The 15,491-nt window shown below is 42.1% G+C and overlaps 1 protein-coding gene across 1 annotated transcript in view; it reads right to left on the bottom strand.

Annotated features, from left to right (window-relative positions):
* The window catches only part of LOC133665427 (fizzy-related protein homolog), a 26,417-nt gene extending 11,132 nt beyond the window's left edge, over positions 1-15,285 (bottom strand). Inside the window, exons 1-10 of the mRNA XM_062070719.1 lie at positions 15,086-15,285; positions 14,729-14,896; positions 8,479-8,580; positions 8,343-8,406; positions 8,145-8,272; positions 7,999-8,081; positions 7,734-7,917; positions 975-1,040; positions 347-449; positions 83-264 (exon numbers count right to left, since the gene is read on the bottom strand). Coding sequence (XP_061926703.1) covers positions 83-264; positions 347-449; positions 975-1,040; positions 7,734-7,917; positions 7,999-8,081; positions 8,145-8,272; positions 8,343-8,406; positions 8,479-8,580; positions 14,729-14,806 — 990 coding nt within the window. The 5' untranslated portion in view covers positions 14,807-14,896; positions 15,086-15,285. The remainder of the gene's footprint in view (positions 1-82; positions 265-346; positions 450-974; positions 1,041-7,733; positions 7,918-7,998; positions 8,082-8,144; positions 8,273-8,342; positions 8,407-8,478; positions 8,581-14,728; positions 14,897-15,085) is intronic.
* Positions 15,286-15,491: the final 206 nt, after the last annotated feature.

The raw sequence follows: 15,491 nt of genomic DNA, 5'->3' as shown, positions 1-15,491 counted from the left end.
GAAGAACCAATTAAGTTCGTAGGTCGAGGTTCCATTGTACTTAGTGCTCTTTTACTGCACGATCAGGCGTCATGTACTGTACCTTGTTGTCATTGCCCCCAGAGGCAAGATGCTGGTGGTCAGGGGACCATTTGAGACCACACACTTCCTGCCTGTGACCTTGCAGCCTTCTCTCAGCAGAAGGGGGGGTCCTGACGTCCCGCTGAAGGATCACTCTGTCCCGACTACCCGAAGACAGCTGCTCCCCATTCCACGCCAGGGCGCCTTTAACACAAATGGCAAGATAGAGAGTCATGTGACAAAAAAAAACAACTAACACACGGCAAACAGCAGCGGTGTGACTCACCCACGCGAGCTGAGTGACCCTCTAAACTGGTAAGCTTTCGACTGCCCGCCGCATCCCAGATTTGAACGTAACCTTTGTGGGTTCCCACAGCGACCAGACTTCCCTGAGAGAGATTTAAGACCAATCAATCCATCATTTTGATTGTAAATGTAACTATCCATCCATATGTCTAATAGAGATTTAAATCCGGATCCCCTGACTGTGAGGCACATGTGCTAACCCCAAATCTACCGTGCTATATACCGTAAGAAGGGAATTAATGTGGCCACATTTGTCGCAGCTTACCTGACACATGAAACGTGACGAATTGGGGAGATGCACTATCCACTTTAGGCACCAAATAGCAGTAGAGGGTTGAATATCCTAAAATGGGCTTTGTGGTAATTCCAACTTTAACCACAGCGTCAGTTGCTACATAGATTGGCGCTTTTCATTATTTTCATCAGACTGCGTTGCAAAATGAATAACCCCCCTTTCCTCTCACGCGAGATCCACCAAGGAATGGGGCCAAATGAGTCCCTTCCCTACTGTACATGGTCAGTATTCAGTTAGTAAGTAAATGCAGTGTAAATTAATGTATTATTCTTGCTTTGCATCGACACCGTCGACTTCAGTTCATGTAGTTTACCCTCTCGTTCCAGCATACTGACGTCACAGAATCACCGTCCACTGAAAGGTCGCACAACCTTGTCACCTGTGAGGACCAAATGCAAAACAAAGATACTTTCACAAAACAAAACAACAAACAGGACATATCTTTGACCCTGACCTTTGATCCGTAGCACTTCACTGTTTCCACATTTTTTGAAATTACAGCTAAGGATTTCCCAATTTTCAGATGTCAATCCAAGTCAATGTGAGCACGAATCCAACATACTTTTATTATTTTGTAGTGTGTGTGGATTGTTAGAAAAGGTTTGATCAAGTAAAAATACTCAAACAGAGAACAATGGTAGGCATGAAAAACACTAATGCATTCATTATTAATAGTCTGAAATTGGTTTAAGTTAAAGTAATACATTGAGTTAAGCTTATGCCGCAGTAAGTTGAACGATGCGGACACACATGTTACTGGATACTTTCTAATACACATCTGCCTTGGAGACTTTGTATCTGTAAGTAATATGCAACTACAAATATTTGATATGTGTTTATACTGACAAATGTGTTTTAGACTACAGTATTGTTCAATTAAGAACTATTGTGCTATCGTGTGCTTAGCTGTCATGTAGCTGCTAGATCCTAGTAACCTATACTAGCATGTTTACCTTATTCCCCAAAAATACCAGGAAAGACCAGCTTCTGTGTGCTTATTAGAGGATATTTAGTTGTTCAGTTGCTGTCGAGCTTTGCACAAGTAAACTTGACCACATGTATTGGAGTACTATATCTGAGATTTTTATTTTGCTGATTTCGGATCAGGACACCCCTAGTTATAGCCTTTTTCACTCAAAACTGTACACACAGTACCTTATAACATGACAACATGAACATTTTGTTTTTAATGTTTGCAAATTAATCAAAAAACATGAAGAAATCCGCAAGTATTCACAGCCTTTGTCATGACCGAAGCTTGGGGCCTCATGTATAAAATTCTGCCAAAGACGCATTAACAAAGTTTTGAACAAAGGCTGTCAATACTGATGCATTTTTTTTAAATTTGCAATGAAAAAAAATCCAACTTTTTGCACATGTGGTTATTAGCGGAAAAATGTTTTTTCAATTTTGAAATAAGGGTCTGAAAAAATGTGGAAAACTTTCCGGTTGCACAATATGTTTATTTGTTATGTATTTTTTTCTAACAAGTTCAGTGGGGTTCCTATTGTTTGAAAGATATTAGTCCTTCTTAGAAAATGATCTGCAAATTTAACCATAATTGTCAATCAATCAATCAAATTGTATTTATATAGCTCTTAATCACAAATGACTCAAAGGACTACACAAACTCAACCACATCCCCTACAAGGAAAAACTCAAAAATAACCAGAAGAACCCTTGAGAAATGGATATTGAGTGGGTACATATATTTAATTGTTAAATTAATATTGATAAATTAATGAAGTGTTTAATTAGTAGATAAAGTGGGGGGCGAATCCGTTGAGAAACCAACAGAGACCCCATTTACACGGCACACTAAATCTGTTTTTATTTTGCCCTCAAGTAACATGGATCAGGGGCCGTACTTATCAAGCTTCTTAGAATTACTCCTAAGAAGTCTGCTAAGAGTTGACTTAAGAGTAAATAAATTCTTCGCTGAAAGCTGCACTTAAAAGTTAGTTATCAAGCGTCTTACTCACACTTTCAGCGAAGTGTAGGACTGAATCTTAAGTGTCACACTCAGAGCTGAATTACGACATTACTATGTGCCGTAAACGGAATTTTAGGTGACGTCATTTCTGTGTCCATAGAAATGACCAATCACGGAAGGGAATCCGTTGTCTAAGAATAAAGAAATATCTTGGAAATATTTAAGTGGACAATGGGAGTGTATATTTTGACAATAAACTACAAAATAATACAAAACAAACTAGTCCCCGCCGGCACTCACGCTACCGCTCCCTCTCTTCTATCGCCCACACACTCACTGACGTCACTCACCTCACGGCCACACACATACGCTACTGTCATAACATTTTCTTTCCAATTCATTAATTAGGCAACTAATTTGAAACTGGTGTGGGTGGCTCTATATATACTAGCCCACTGCAGACACATGCAGAAATCAACAAGGAATCGAAAAGTATTAAATCTGTGACAAAAATAATATCCGCTCTGTCTAAACGATACCGTTTGATCAGCTGCTCGTCATAAAAAAAAAAAAAAAACATTGTTCCGTTCCCTGAACGTTCGCGCACGTCTCTCTCGCCTCAGTGCCATCCCCTGCTGGCAACTCCTAACCACTTAAGACACCTCTGAAGGTCTCTTAAATATCGTGGAGAGTAGGAGTGATTCTTAGACTTAAGAACGTTGATAAAAAGCTTTTAATCTTAAGTTTGAGAGTAGGACTAAATTTCGCAAATTCTCAGGACTTAAGTGTAAAATGGCACTCTAAGAAGTTTGATAAGTACGGCCCCTGATCTTTTCGCATCAGTTAGGCCACATCAGAAGGTAGTCCAAATCTGATTGGAATCTGATCTTTTCAAATGTGACTTCAGTTTAAATCAGGCCTGGGCAATTATTTTGACTCGGGGGCCAAAATTTTAGAAAAAAATGTGTCTGGGGGCCGGTAGATCTGGGGCCGTATTTATCAAGCTTCTTAGAATTACTCCTAAGAAGTCTGCTAAGAGTTGACTTAAGAGTAAATACATTCTTCGCTGAAAGCTGCACTTAAAAGTTAGTTATCAAGCGTCTTACTCACACTTTCAGCGAAGTGTAGGACTGAATCTTAAGTGTCACAGTCAGAGCTGAATTACGACATTACTATGTGCCGTAAACGGAATTTTAGGTGACGTCATTTCTGTGTCCATAGAAATGACCAATCACGGAAGGGAATCCCTTGTCTAAGAATAAAGAAATATCTTAGAAATATTTAAGTGGACAATGGGAGTGTATATTTTGACAATAAACTACAAAATAATACAAAACAAACTAGTCCCCGCCCGCACTCACGCTACCGCTCCCTCTCTTCTCTCGCCCACACACTCACTGACGTCACTCACCTCACGGCCACACACATACGCTACTCCCATAACATTTTCTTTCCAATTAATTAATTAGGCAACTAATTTGAAACTGGTGTGAGTGGCTCTATATATACTAGCCCACTGCAGCCACATGCAGAAATCAACAAGGAATCGAAAATTATTAAATCTGTGACAAAAATAATACCGGCTCTGTCTAAAAGATACCGTTTGATCAGCTGCTCGTCATCAAACAAAGCCAGGACATCCTTCCGCTCCCTGAACGTTCGCTCTCTCGCCTCAGTGCCATCCCCTGCTGGCAACTCCGAACCACTTAAGACACCTCTGAAGGTCTCTTAAATATCGTGGAGAGTAGGAGTGATTCTTAGACTTAAGAAAGTTGATAAATAGCTTTTATTCTTAAGTTTGAGAGTAGGACTAAATTTCGCAAATTCTCAGGACTTAAGTGTAAAATGGCACTCTAAGAAGTTTGATAAGTACGGCCCCTGATCTTTTCGCATCAGTTGGGCCACATCAGAAGGTAGTCCAAATCTGATTGGAATCTGATCTTTTCAAATGTGACTTCAGTTTAAATCAGGCCTGGGCAATTTTGACTCAGGGGCCAAAATTTTAGAAAAAAATGTGTCTGGGGGCCGGTAGATCTGGGGCCGTATTTATCAAGCTTCTTAGAATTACTCCCAAGAAGTCTGCTAAGAGTTGACTTAAGAGTAAATACATTCTTCGCTGAAAGCTGCACTTAAAAGTTAGTTATCAAGCGTCTTACTCACACTTTCAGCGAAGTGTAGGACTGAAACTTAAGTGTCACACTCAGAGCTGAATTACGACATTACTATGTGCCGTAAACTGAATTTTAGGTGACGTCATTTCTGTGTCCATAGAAATGACCAATCACGGAAGGGAATCCCTTGTCTAAGAATAAAGAAATATCTTAGAAATATTTAAGTGGACAATGGGAGTGTATATTTTGACAATAAACTACAAAATAATACAAAACAAACTAGTCCCCGCCCGCACTCACGCTACCGCTCCCTCTCTTCTCTCGCCCACACACTCACTGACGTCACTCACCTCACGGCCACACACATACGCTACTCCCATAACATTTTCTTTCCAATTAATTAATTAGGCAACTAATTTGAAACTGGTGTGAGTGGCTCTATATATACTAGCCCACTGCAGCCACATGCAGAAATCAACAAGGAATCGAAAATTATTAAATCTGTGACAAAAATAATACCGGCTCTGTCTAAAAGATACCGTTTGATCAGCTGCTCGTCATCAAACAAAGCCAGGACATCCTTCCGCTCCCTGAACGTTCGCTCTCTCGCCTCAGTGCCATCCCCTGCTGGCAACTCCGAACCACTTAAGACACCTCTGAAGGTCTCTTAAATATCGTGGAGAGTAGGAGTGATTCTTAGACTTAAGAAAGTTGATAAATAGCTTTTATTTTTAAGTTTGAGAGTAGGACTAAATTTCGCAAATTCTCAGGACTTAAATGTAAAATGGCACTCTAAGACGCTTGATAAATACGGCCCCTGATTTTTAAGAACACTAATAGAAAACCTCACAATAATGTCTGATTGGATGCTAAAAATTTTATGACAGACCGCCTTAAAATACGGAATGGAATTTAAAATTGTTTTACCGAATGAGACACCCAGAATGTACATGAAAATAAAAAATGTGGGGTTTACAATATTAACTATGAACGATAAAACACTGAATATTGACAACATATGAACGTCACACCCCCCTCTCAATCGACACATTTTACAATCAAGCGAAACGCAACAAAAATGCAACAAACACAGCAAAAAATTAACGCGAAGGGTAAAAAAAAAACCCACCTACAATTTGATATATCACTAAGCCTTGGGAATTTGTTGTAAAAATCTCTTTCCGCGTCTGTCCCTGACACCCGCATTTCAGGCTGACACTCTGTGGAAACGCTCCCCACCCACACTGCTTGGTGCCTCGTCTGAGCTGCTGTGACTTACATTACCATAGTAACTACTGTATAATGCAAAAGAGCAGATTCCAACCAATGAAATACGTTGTATAGTTCAAGACTTACGGTCATTTGAAAACATCACTGCACATCATAATGGCAGCTACAGTTTCCATCTCAAAGATCTAAAAAAATGATTTGGGAATGACTGGCGGGCCAGATTGAAAAGCTTAACGGCCTACTGAAACCCACTACTACCGACCACGCAGTCTGATAGTTTATATATCAATGCTGAAATCTTAACATTGCAACACATGCCAATACAAAGTGCAATTTTAAATTTCCCGCGAAACTTCCGGTTGAAAACGTCTATGTATGATGACGTTTGCGCGTGACGTTGATGGTTGAAACGGAAGTATTGGGACACATTGTATCCCAATACAAACAGCTTTGTTTTCATCGCAAAATTCCACAGTATTCTGGACATCTGTGTTGGTGAATCTTTTGCAATTTGTTCAATGAACAATGGAGACAGCAAAGAAGAAAGCTGTAGGTGGGATCGGTGTATTAGCGGCTGGCTGCAGCAACACAACCAGGAGGACTTTGAGTCGGATAGCAGACGCGCTATCCGACTCTAGCCGCCGACCGCATCGAGGATCGGGTGAAGTCCTTCGTCGCGCCGTCGATCGCTGGAACGCAGGTGAGCACGGGTGTTGATGAGCAGATGAGGGCTGTCGTAGGTGGAGAGCTAATGTTTTTAGCATAGCTCTGTCAAGGTCCCGTAGCTAAGTTAGCTTCAATGGCGTCGTTAGCAACAGCATTGCTAGGCTTCGCCAGGCGGCACAGCTTAACCGTGTGGTTACAGGTCCAGTGTTTGGTTCGGTGTCTCCTGATAGTAGTATTGTTGATATTCTGTCTATCCTTCCAGTCAGGGGCTTATTTCTTTTGTTTCTATCTGCATTTAAGCACGATGCTATCACGTTAGCTCCGTAGCTAAAGTGCTTCACCCATGTATTGTCGTGGAGATAAAAGTCACTGTGAATGTCCATTTCGCGTTCTCGACTCTCATTTTCAAGAGGATATAGTATCCGAGGTGGTTTAAAATACAAATCCTTGATCCGCAATAGAAAAAGGAGAAAGTGTGGAATCCAATGAGCCCTTGTACCTAAGTTACGGTCTGAGCGAAAAAAGATACGTCCTGCACTGCACTCTAGTCCTTCACTCTCACTTTCCTCATCCACAAATCTTTCATCCTGGCTCAAATTAATGGGGTAATCGTCGCTTTCTCGGTCCGAATCGCTCTCGCTGCTGGTGTAAACAATGGGGAAATGTGAGGAGCCCTTCAACCTGCGACATCACGCTACTTCCGGTACAGGCAAGGCTTTTTTTTATCAGCGACCAAAAGTTGCGAACTTTATCGTCGATGTTCTCTACTAAATCCTTTCAGCAAAAATATGGCAATATCGCAAAATGATCAAGTATGACACAGAATGGATCTGCTATCCCCGTTTAAATAAAAACACTTCATTTCAGTAAGTCTTTAAAGATCTAAAAAAATTATTTGGGAATGACTGGCGGGCCAGATTGAAAAGCTTAACAGGCCTTGATTTGCCCAGGTCTGGTCTAAATGGAAATGCGACCCGAATGCAACTTTTTCATCATTTTTGGGCAAGCTACATCATTTGTGTGCACAGGAAAAGACGCAGCCCGCCAGCGGAAGTGGATATGACAGTATAAGAATACACATTTACAAAATCTGTGAATTAAAAAAGGATAATTAGGATAGATGTGGTATGACCTGGCTGGTACAAGCGCTCCACAGGTAGACACAGGCTCCCAGGCCGACACTCAGCAAGTTTCCCGCTGACCAGTCAACCAGGTTGAGGTAGAAGTCATCCTGTAGCTCCGGGGCGTCCAGCACCTTGAAGGGGATCTTGGAAATCTTCCGGGCCGGTTTACGAGGCGAGCGTAGCAGCTTGTGACTAAAGTTAAAGGGAGCAAGGAAGTGTCTTAGGCGTACCTGGGAGCATATGACAGGTAATAACGAGTGAGATGCGTCATACCTTTTGTTAGTAAGCGGCGAAAGAGAGTAGGGTGACACTTCATTATCGCTATCGAAAGGCACTCTCTTAGTGTGGACAGTGTACTGTGATGAGAGGAAACACAATCAGCTACATCGCACATACTTTAAAATGAAAAGTTATAATACCCGAAAGAGGCCGTGAGAGTCATGAGTGCAGACGGCACGCCGTCTTTCATCTGTGTGAAGGTCCGACACTGACTCAATGGCTGCACCTAGTAACTCATTCCTCAATAGGGCAGCATACGCCAATGTATCTGTTGGAAGCCATGCAACATTATGAAGGACACCGGCCACGTTAACAGCCACCAAAGTGCATTTACTGACCTTTGCCTGAATCTGAAGTGGCATCCTTTGCTTTAGGATTCTGGGCGGGAGAGCGACAGTTCTCCTGGACAGAAAAGAAAGATAGAATCTGACCTCCTGGGCAGGTGACTGGGTTTTTAATAGCTGAATGGCTCACGTTGGCATAGTGGAAATTGATGCTCCAGTTACTTCCTGCACGGGTTGGGATGAAGCGGTCCCCGGACTTCACGCTGACCGGGCTGCAGGTCACACTTTCACACTGAGGTCAAAACAACTGCATTGTAATTTACTTGGAAAAGATGCAGATATGGTGTACTTTTGCCACACACACGCCATTTACAGTCATTAGCTACACCTGCAAAATCTAATGAGGTCTAGTGCAAGCGTTCCATCCCAAATACACAAATTATGTAACAATGCACTCTCAAAAATAGGTACCAGCATGTATCTAAAAGTTACAATACAATACAATCATTATAACTAGAGATGTCCGATAATGGCTTTTTTGCCGATATCCGATATTCCGATATTGTCCAACTCTTAATTACCGATTCCGATATCAACCGATACCGATATATACAGTCGTGGAATTAACACATTATTATGCCTAATTTTGTTGTGATGCCCCGCTGGATGCATTAAACAATGTAACAAGGTTTTCCAAAATAAATCAACTCAAGTTATGGAAAAAAATGCCAACATGGCACTGCCATATTTATTATTGAAGTCACAAAGTGCATTTTTTTTTAAACATGCCTCAAAACAGCAGCTTGGAATTTGGGACATGCTCTCCCTGAGAGAGCATGAGGAGGTTGAGGTGGGCGGGGTTGGGGGCAGGGTTGAGGTGGGGACGGGGGTGGGGGGTAGAGGGTAGCGGGGGGTGTATATTGTAGCGTCCCAGAAGAGTTAGTGCTGCAAGGGGTTCTGGGTATTTGTTCTGTTGTGTTTATGTTGTGTTACGGTGCGGATGTTCTCCCGAAATGTGTTTGTCAATCTTGTTTGGTGTGGGTTCACAGTGTGGCGCATATTTGTTACAGTGTTAAAGTTTTTTATACGGCCACCCCACCCTCAGTGTGACCTGTATGGCTGTTGACCAAGTATGTCTTGCATTCACTTGTGTATGTGTAAAGCCGTAGATATTATGTGACTGGGCCGGCACGCAAAGGCAGTGCCTTTAAGGTTTATTGGCGCTCTGTACTGCTCCCTACGTCCGTGTACACAGCGGCGTTTTAAAAAGTCATACATTTTACTTTTTGAAATCGATACCGATAATTTTGAAACCGATACCGATAATTTCCGATATTACATTTTAAAGCATTTATCGGCCGATAATATCGGCAGTCCGATATTATCGGACACCTCTAATTATAACCCCTTAACCTTATACAACACGAAGTTCTTCACACAGCAGTAACAACATCACAAGACATGTTAATAATGATACAGTAAATAAAAGCTTATAGGATATAAATTATTGCAATGATCAAAGATGCTGATAACATAAATAAGGCATTATCATTGTACACCTTCCGCCCGAGTGCAGCTGGGATAGGCACAAGGAAGGGGATTCGTATGGCCCCATTTGTCGTGGCTTACCGGACACATGAAACGTGACAAATTAGGAGGGTGCACTATCCACTTGCCAGATGGCAGTAAAGTACGGAATATCTTAAAATGTGTTTTGTGGCAACTTTGACCACACCGTCAGTTGCTATGTAGAGTGGCACTTTCCATTATTTCAACAGACTGCATTGCAAAACGATTAACACCCCCACCTTTCTCTCACGGAAGAGCCCCCCAGAAATGGAGCCATATGAATCCCTTCCCTACTGTAAATGCCTTAACTATACTTATACTACTGTTAGTACACCCTGTTTGAAATACAACTACAAATAACTTTTGTCCAGGTCTAGGAGTTAACCCTTTTTATTGGAGCAGGGACTCTCAGGGTTAAAATGGTGCAAATGTGACCTTTTTATCACATTGTACTCTTTTTGGTAATACAAAAGTATACTTACAGACCAGTATTGTTCTTTGGCAATAACATTCTTAAAAAATGCACCTATATGTACAGAAATGTTCTTGTGTTGTGCCACTAGGTTTTAAGGACAGGGGAGCCCCCAGGGAATTACTGTATGAGCAATTTCCAGTGAGCATGAAACTTAATGTTGGTTATGGTCTGCTGGTTCTGCTCAGGACCTCTGCATCAATGATGATTTTGAGTAAGCTGCTGTGAGTTGATAGATACAGCCTATGGATGGTGCAGTGGTTCTTAAATGCTCTATCTTCAGGAAGAAAAACATTTTTCCCTATCATCAAGTCGTGAGCCAATTTTTTAAATCATTCAAGTTTATTTCACAGAAAAATAGCACAGTTGTGTCGTCTTGTTAATCGATTTGTCTTTGACTAAAATCATCTTGTTCAGTCACCAGAAAAATGGCTACAGCTAAATAATCTGGTTTTGTTGCCAGAAAAAAATGGTAAAATTTCTGTATTTGTCACCAGAAAGATGGCTAAAAATATCGGCCCCAATTACAATTTTTTAAAAATATATTTCCATGTCTGTCGTGACAAAGTGGAACAACAGAGTGCTGGAAGAGGTGAGGGAGAGGTGAAAGTTGATGAGTTGACTATCTCATGTTTTTTTTTTCTCGTTTTTTTTTTGCCTCCAAGTCGTTTGATTTTGAATATCGATGGCAGAAATACAAAACCTCCCATATGAGGAAAAATAAATACACATTTTTTTAGGAAAACAAAACACCTGTCAGTTTCTTACAGAATGCTTTTTGGTCATGTGACTTTTTCTTGCCACAAGGAAGGGTGGGATCCATACATCCACCGCTTGTTCCTTTTGGGGTCAGGGGGTGCTGGAGCCTATCCCAGCTGTACATGATAACTTTGATTAATCAAAGCTCTCGACCAGTGTTTTTCAACCTTTTTTTCATTGAAAAAATCCAGGGGGACACTATCCCATCCTTGTCGCCATTGTTGTGTGCCAAACTTGTCATGTATTAGTTCACTTATTAGCAATCTAAGCTTAGTAATACAGCAAAAGAAAGCTTATTGTCCTTTTCTGCCTTTTATTCCCACTCCTACTTTTCCACTTCCAGGTGTCCAACACACAACACATGTCATCATATCCTGTGTCCCCCGCCCTTAAGTTCCCCTTACAATGGTTCCGGTATCGTCCTGTGACCCGAGTAACAAATACATGACAGACACCACCAGCAGAAAATGTTAAAAACGAAACTCAATAGCCTATATTGACAATATAAAGTCGTTCTTGTCAAATACCTGACACAGTTCGATATGACTTCGAACCATAACCGTCATTAATTCTCTTGTCTCAAAGTAGGCTTACAAAGCAATGAGCTACCTGCTGCCACCTACTGGTACGGAAGAGTATTACATGGTTAGTCTGCTGATCTCGGCACATTGTTTGCGGATTCTAATAATTGGTTTGCAAAAAATATTTTTTCCGACCAATTAGGTGAAATTGCATAATTTCCCACGGCACACCAAACAATATCTCACGGTACACTAGTGTGCCGCGGTAACCTGACTGTCGCCAGACCCTTGTAGTTTGCTGAGCTCAACACAAGGGTCTGGGCATTGCAAAGTCCTTCCAGATAGCAAAAAATAATGAACAAATCAGGATCGCTGGGTGGGATGATTGTCACACACACACTAGGTGTGGTGAAATTTGTCCTCTGCATTTGACCCATCCCCTTGTTCCCCCTGGGAGGTGAGGGGAGCAGTGGGCAGCAGCGGTGCCGCGCCCGGGAATAATTTTTGGTGATTTAACCCCCAATTCCAACCCTTGATGCTGAGTGCCAAACAGGGAGGTAATGGGTCCCATTTTATAGTCTTTTGTATGACTCGGCCAGGGTTTGAACTCACAACCTACCGATCTCAGGGCGGACACTCTAACCACTAGGCCACTGACTAGGTGGCCACTGAATAGATGTGACGTAGCGCCGAAGCGACTGTTTGATTCAAACAACAATGGCGGCACGGAGCGAGGAGTCGTGTGCTGACATTGATTCTGCTATTGCAACTGTTTTGCGACATCGATCGAATATTAATTATTTAAAAGATGAACACAGAACGGTTTTGAAAGCATTTATTGGTGGCAAGGATGTTTTGGCTCTTCTTACGACCGGGTTTGGATTTCCCAGCGTCGCTCTCATCTCGCCCGGAAAAGGATGGAGCGCCATCTCCGGGTTGGGGACGAGACCCTGCCCCAAGTGGAGGAGTTCAGGTACCTCGGAGTCTTGTTCACGAGTGAGGGAAGAGTGGATCGTGAGATCGATAGGCGGATCGGTGCGGCGTCTTCAGTAATGCGGACGCTGTATCGATCCGTTGTGGTGAAGAAGGAGCTGAGCCGGAAGGCAACGCTCTCAATTTACCGGTCGATCTACGTTCCCATCCTCACCTATGGTCATGAGCTTTGGGTTATGACCGAAAGGACAAGATCACGGGTACAAGCGGCCGAAATGAGTTTCCTCCGCCGGGTGGCGGGGCTCTCCCTTAGAGATAGGGTGAGAAGCTCTGCCATCCGGGGGGAGCTCAAAGTAAAGCCGCTGCTCCTCCACATCGAGAGGAGCCAGATGAGGTGGTTCGGGCATCTGGTCAGGATGCCACCCGAACGCCTCCCTAGGGAGGTGTTTAGGACACGTCCAACCGGTAGGAGGCCACGGGGAAGACCCAGGACAAGTTGGGAGGACTATGTCTCCCGGCTGGCCTGGGAACGCCTCGGGACCCCCCGGGAAGAGCTGGACCAAGTGGCTGGGGAGAGGAAGGTCTGGGCTTCCCTGCTTAGGCTGCTGCCCCCGCGACCCGACCTCTGATAAGCGGAAGAAGATGGATGGATGGCTCTCATCAGCGTCACGGGTTGATTTTGATGTGAGTGGTTGAAGTAGCACGTCATTCAAGATAACGGACAAGTCACATACAATTTTTTTTTTTTTTTTTTTTTTTTTTTTACAAAGCCCCGTCTTCTGAAATACATCTCCTATTGAGAACTCCCAGATCCTTGTGTGGAGCTCAGCGAACAACAAGGATCTGGTGAGAGTCAGGTTGAAAAACACTGATCTAGTTCCCACTTCTCTGTGAGCGCTTTGAGTATCTAACAATAGAAAAGCGAGATATAAATCTAATCCATTATTATTATTATTAGACAACAACATAGTCTGATATGATTTACTATTTTAAAGAACTATTTATGATTGTTTTAATGATAAATAAGTGCTGAATATGTTGGGGGTTTTCTCGCACACTTTGTGCACTCTCGTGAATTCTATGTGCCCCAGATGTGCCCCAGGTGTGCCCCAGTACAGTATTAGGTCTATAGCAGGGGTGTCCAAACTTTTTCCACTGAGGGCCGCACACTGAAAAATCAGAGCAAGCGGGGGCCATTTTGATATTTTTTATTTTTAAAACCAATACAATATATGTATAAAAAATACACATTTAGGCCTCCACTCAGGCTTGATACCAGGGACTCCAAAGGGTTTAGGTTCAACAACAACAAAAAAAAGTCATTATTTAGTATTATTATTATTATTCAAAGTTTAAATATCTAGATCAACATTAGGTATATCCGTCAATATAAGTTTTTTTTTTTTTTTTTTAGATTTAACTTGTATGCCCTTTTTGTCAAAGAAAACCCATTTTTTTTTATGGAAAAAACACAAAATATGAAATTTTTTCCCCCAATAAAATTTAAAAGTGGAACATTTCAGATTATATAATAATTGGATCTGATAACATAACTCATAAGAACATTGATTTTAATTTATTATTATTTTTTGAGCAATGACACTTAAAAAAAAAAGTCCCACTAAAATGATTGGGGATCCAAAAGGGTCCTACTCAGTAAAGTGTTAAAAAATAAATCGTAATTTAAAAAAAAACTGTTAACACAATAGTCTCGAGATCAACTTCAGATCTATCCGTCAATTATAACTTGTATTGTTGTTTATTACGTTCCTTTTTTGTTCATTTTAGGCCCTTCTTTAAAAAAAACAACAACAACATAGTTTTTTATATGGCAAACACAAAATATGCAAAATTTTCCCCAAAAAATATCTCAAAGTGGAATATTTAATGTGACCTAATTGGAGCCTTGAATAGGTCAATAATTCATAATAACATTGTTTTTGATTCATTATCATGTTTTGAAGAAAGAAACAGCCTGCATGACAGCTTAGTGTTATTAGAGTCAACATAGCAACATTTTATTGTCACCTGTTACTCTTTTATACCACTTTTTATGTTTTTTAATCGTATTTTTAGAATGTGCCGTGGGGCCCTTAAAAAATTACCTGCGGGCCGCACTTTGGACATCCCTGGTCTATAGGGATGCCCCTGGTACATCATGTTATGATCATCCATGCGGATCTCACCTTGGTTAGCCGGGCTTCAGCGGGCAGGTTCTGGAGGTTGATTTGCCTTAGGAGACGTCTCTCGTAGTCTTGGTCCATCTCGAACGGGCAAAGGCAGCGATGCCCTCCCCGCCCCTGTTTAAATACCGGCGCCCTCCCGGTGAGGAAATCCACGCTGCACCTCCATCTCTGAGGAAAATAAACACACGAGTGCCTCTTTTGTAGCGAGGGCGCCATTATTACCCGACAAACCGTACGTCTTCAGACTGTATCGTGACATTTAGCACCAACAAGCAAACACATAATCATTGTTGTTATGATGTGTAAAAGCTAGTCTCACGGCAGCCCTTTAAAAATGGCCGTCGTTGTAGTTCTCACCTCGCTGACACGGCGGCTCAAGTCACGGGAATTCACCCTCCCGTGGGAAAACTGGCAGAGAGGGGCAGGACAATCGCTGTCGTCCGAGTAAACGTGAGAAGTCAGTACCGAGGGGCCCACTAACTGTTTACGTTCGCGACAAAAATGGCGTCGAAATCAGCTGGAAGGAAAAATTATTCTGGCTGACTTGGATGCATGGTTTGGATAGAGGCTCAATGGTGACACCTACTGGTCATACATGGATATGCATGGGGGCAACGCCGTGATAAAAACGTAGCGCGCGCTTATGGCCGCAAGATGTCGCTGTTGCTGTGCAAAAAAAAAAAATACTATAACGTCTACCGTGCCGTCGACAGCGCTTTAAATAATACAATGCAGTGTTTTTCAACCTTTTTTGAGCCCAGGC

Source organism: Entelurus aequoreus, linkage group LG14 (assembly GCF_033978785.1).
Source record: "Entelurus aequoreus isolate RoL-2023_Sb linkage group LG14, RoL_Eaeq_v1.1, whole genome shotgun sequence".
NCBI classification, from domain to species: Eukaryota; Metazoa; Chordata; class Actinopteri; order Syngnathiformes; family Syngnathidae; genus Entelurus; species Entelurus aequoreus.
This window is presented reverse-complemented; position numbering and strand designations above follow the sequence as displayed.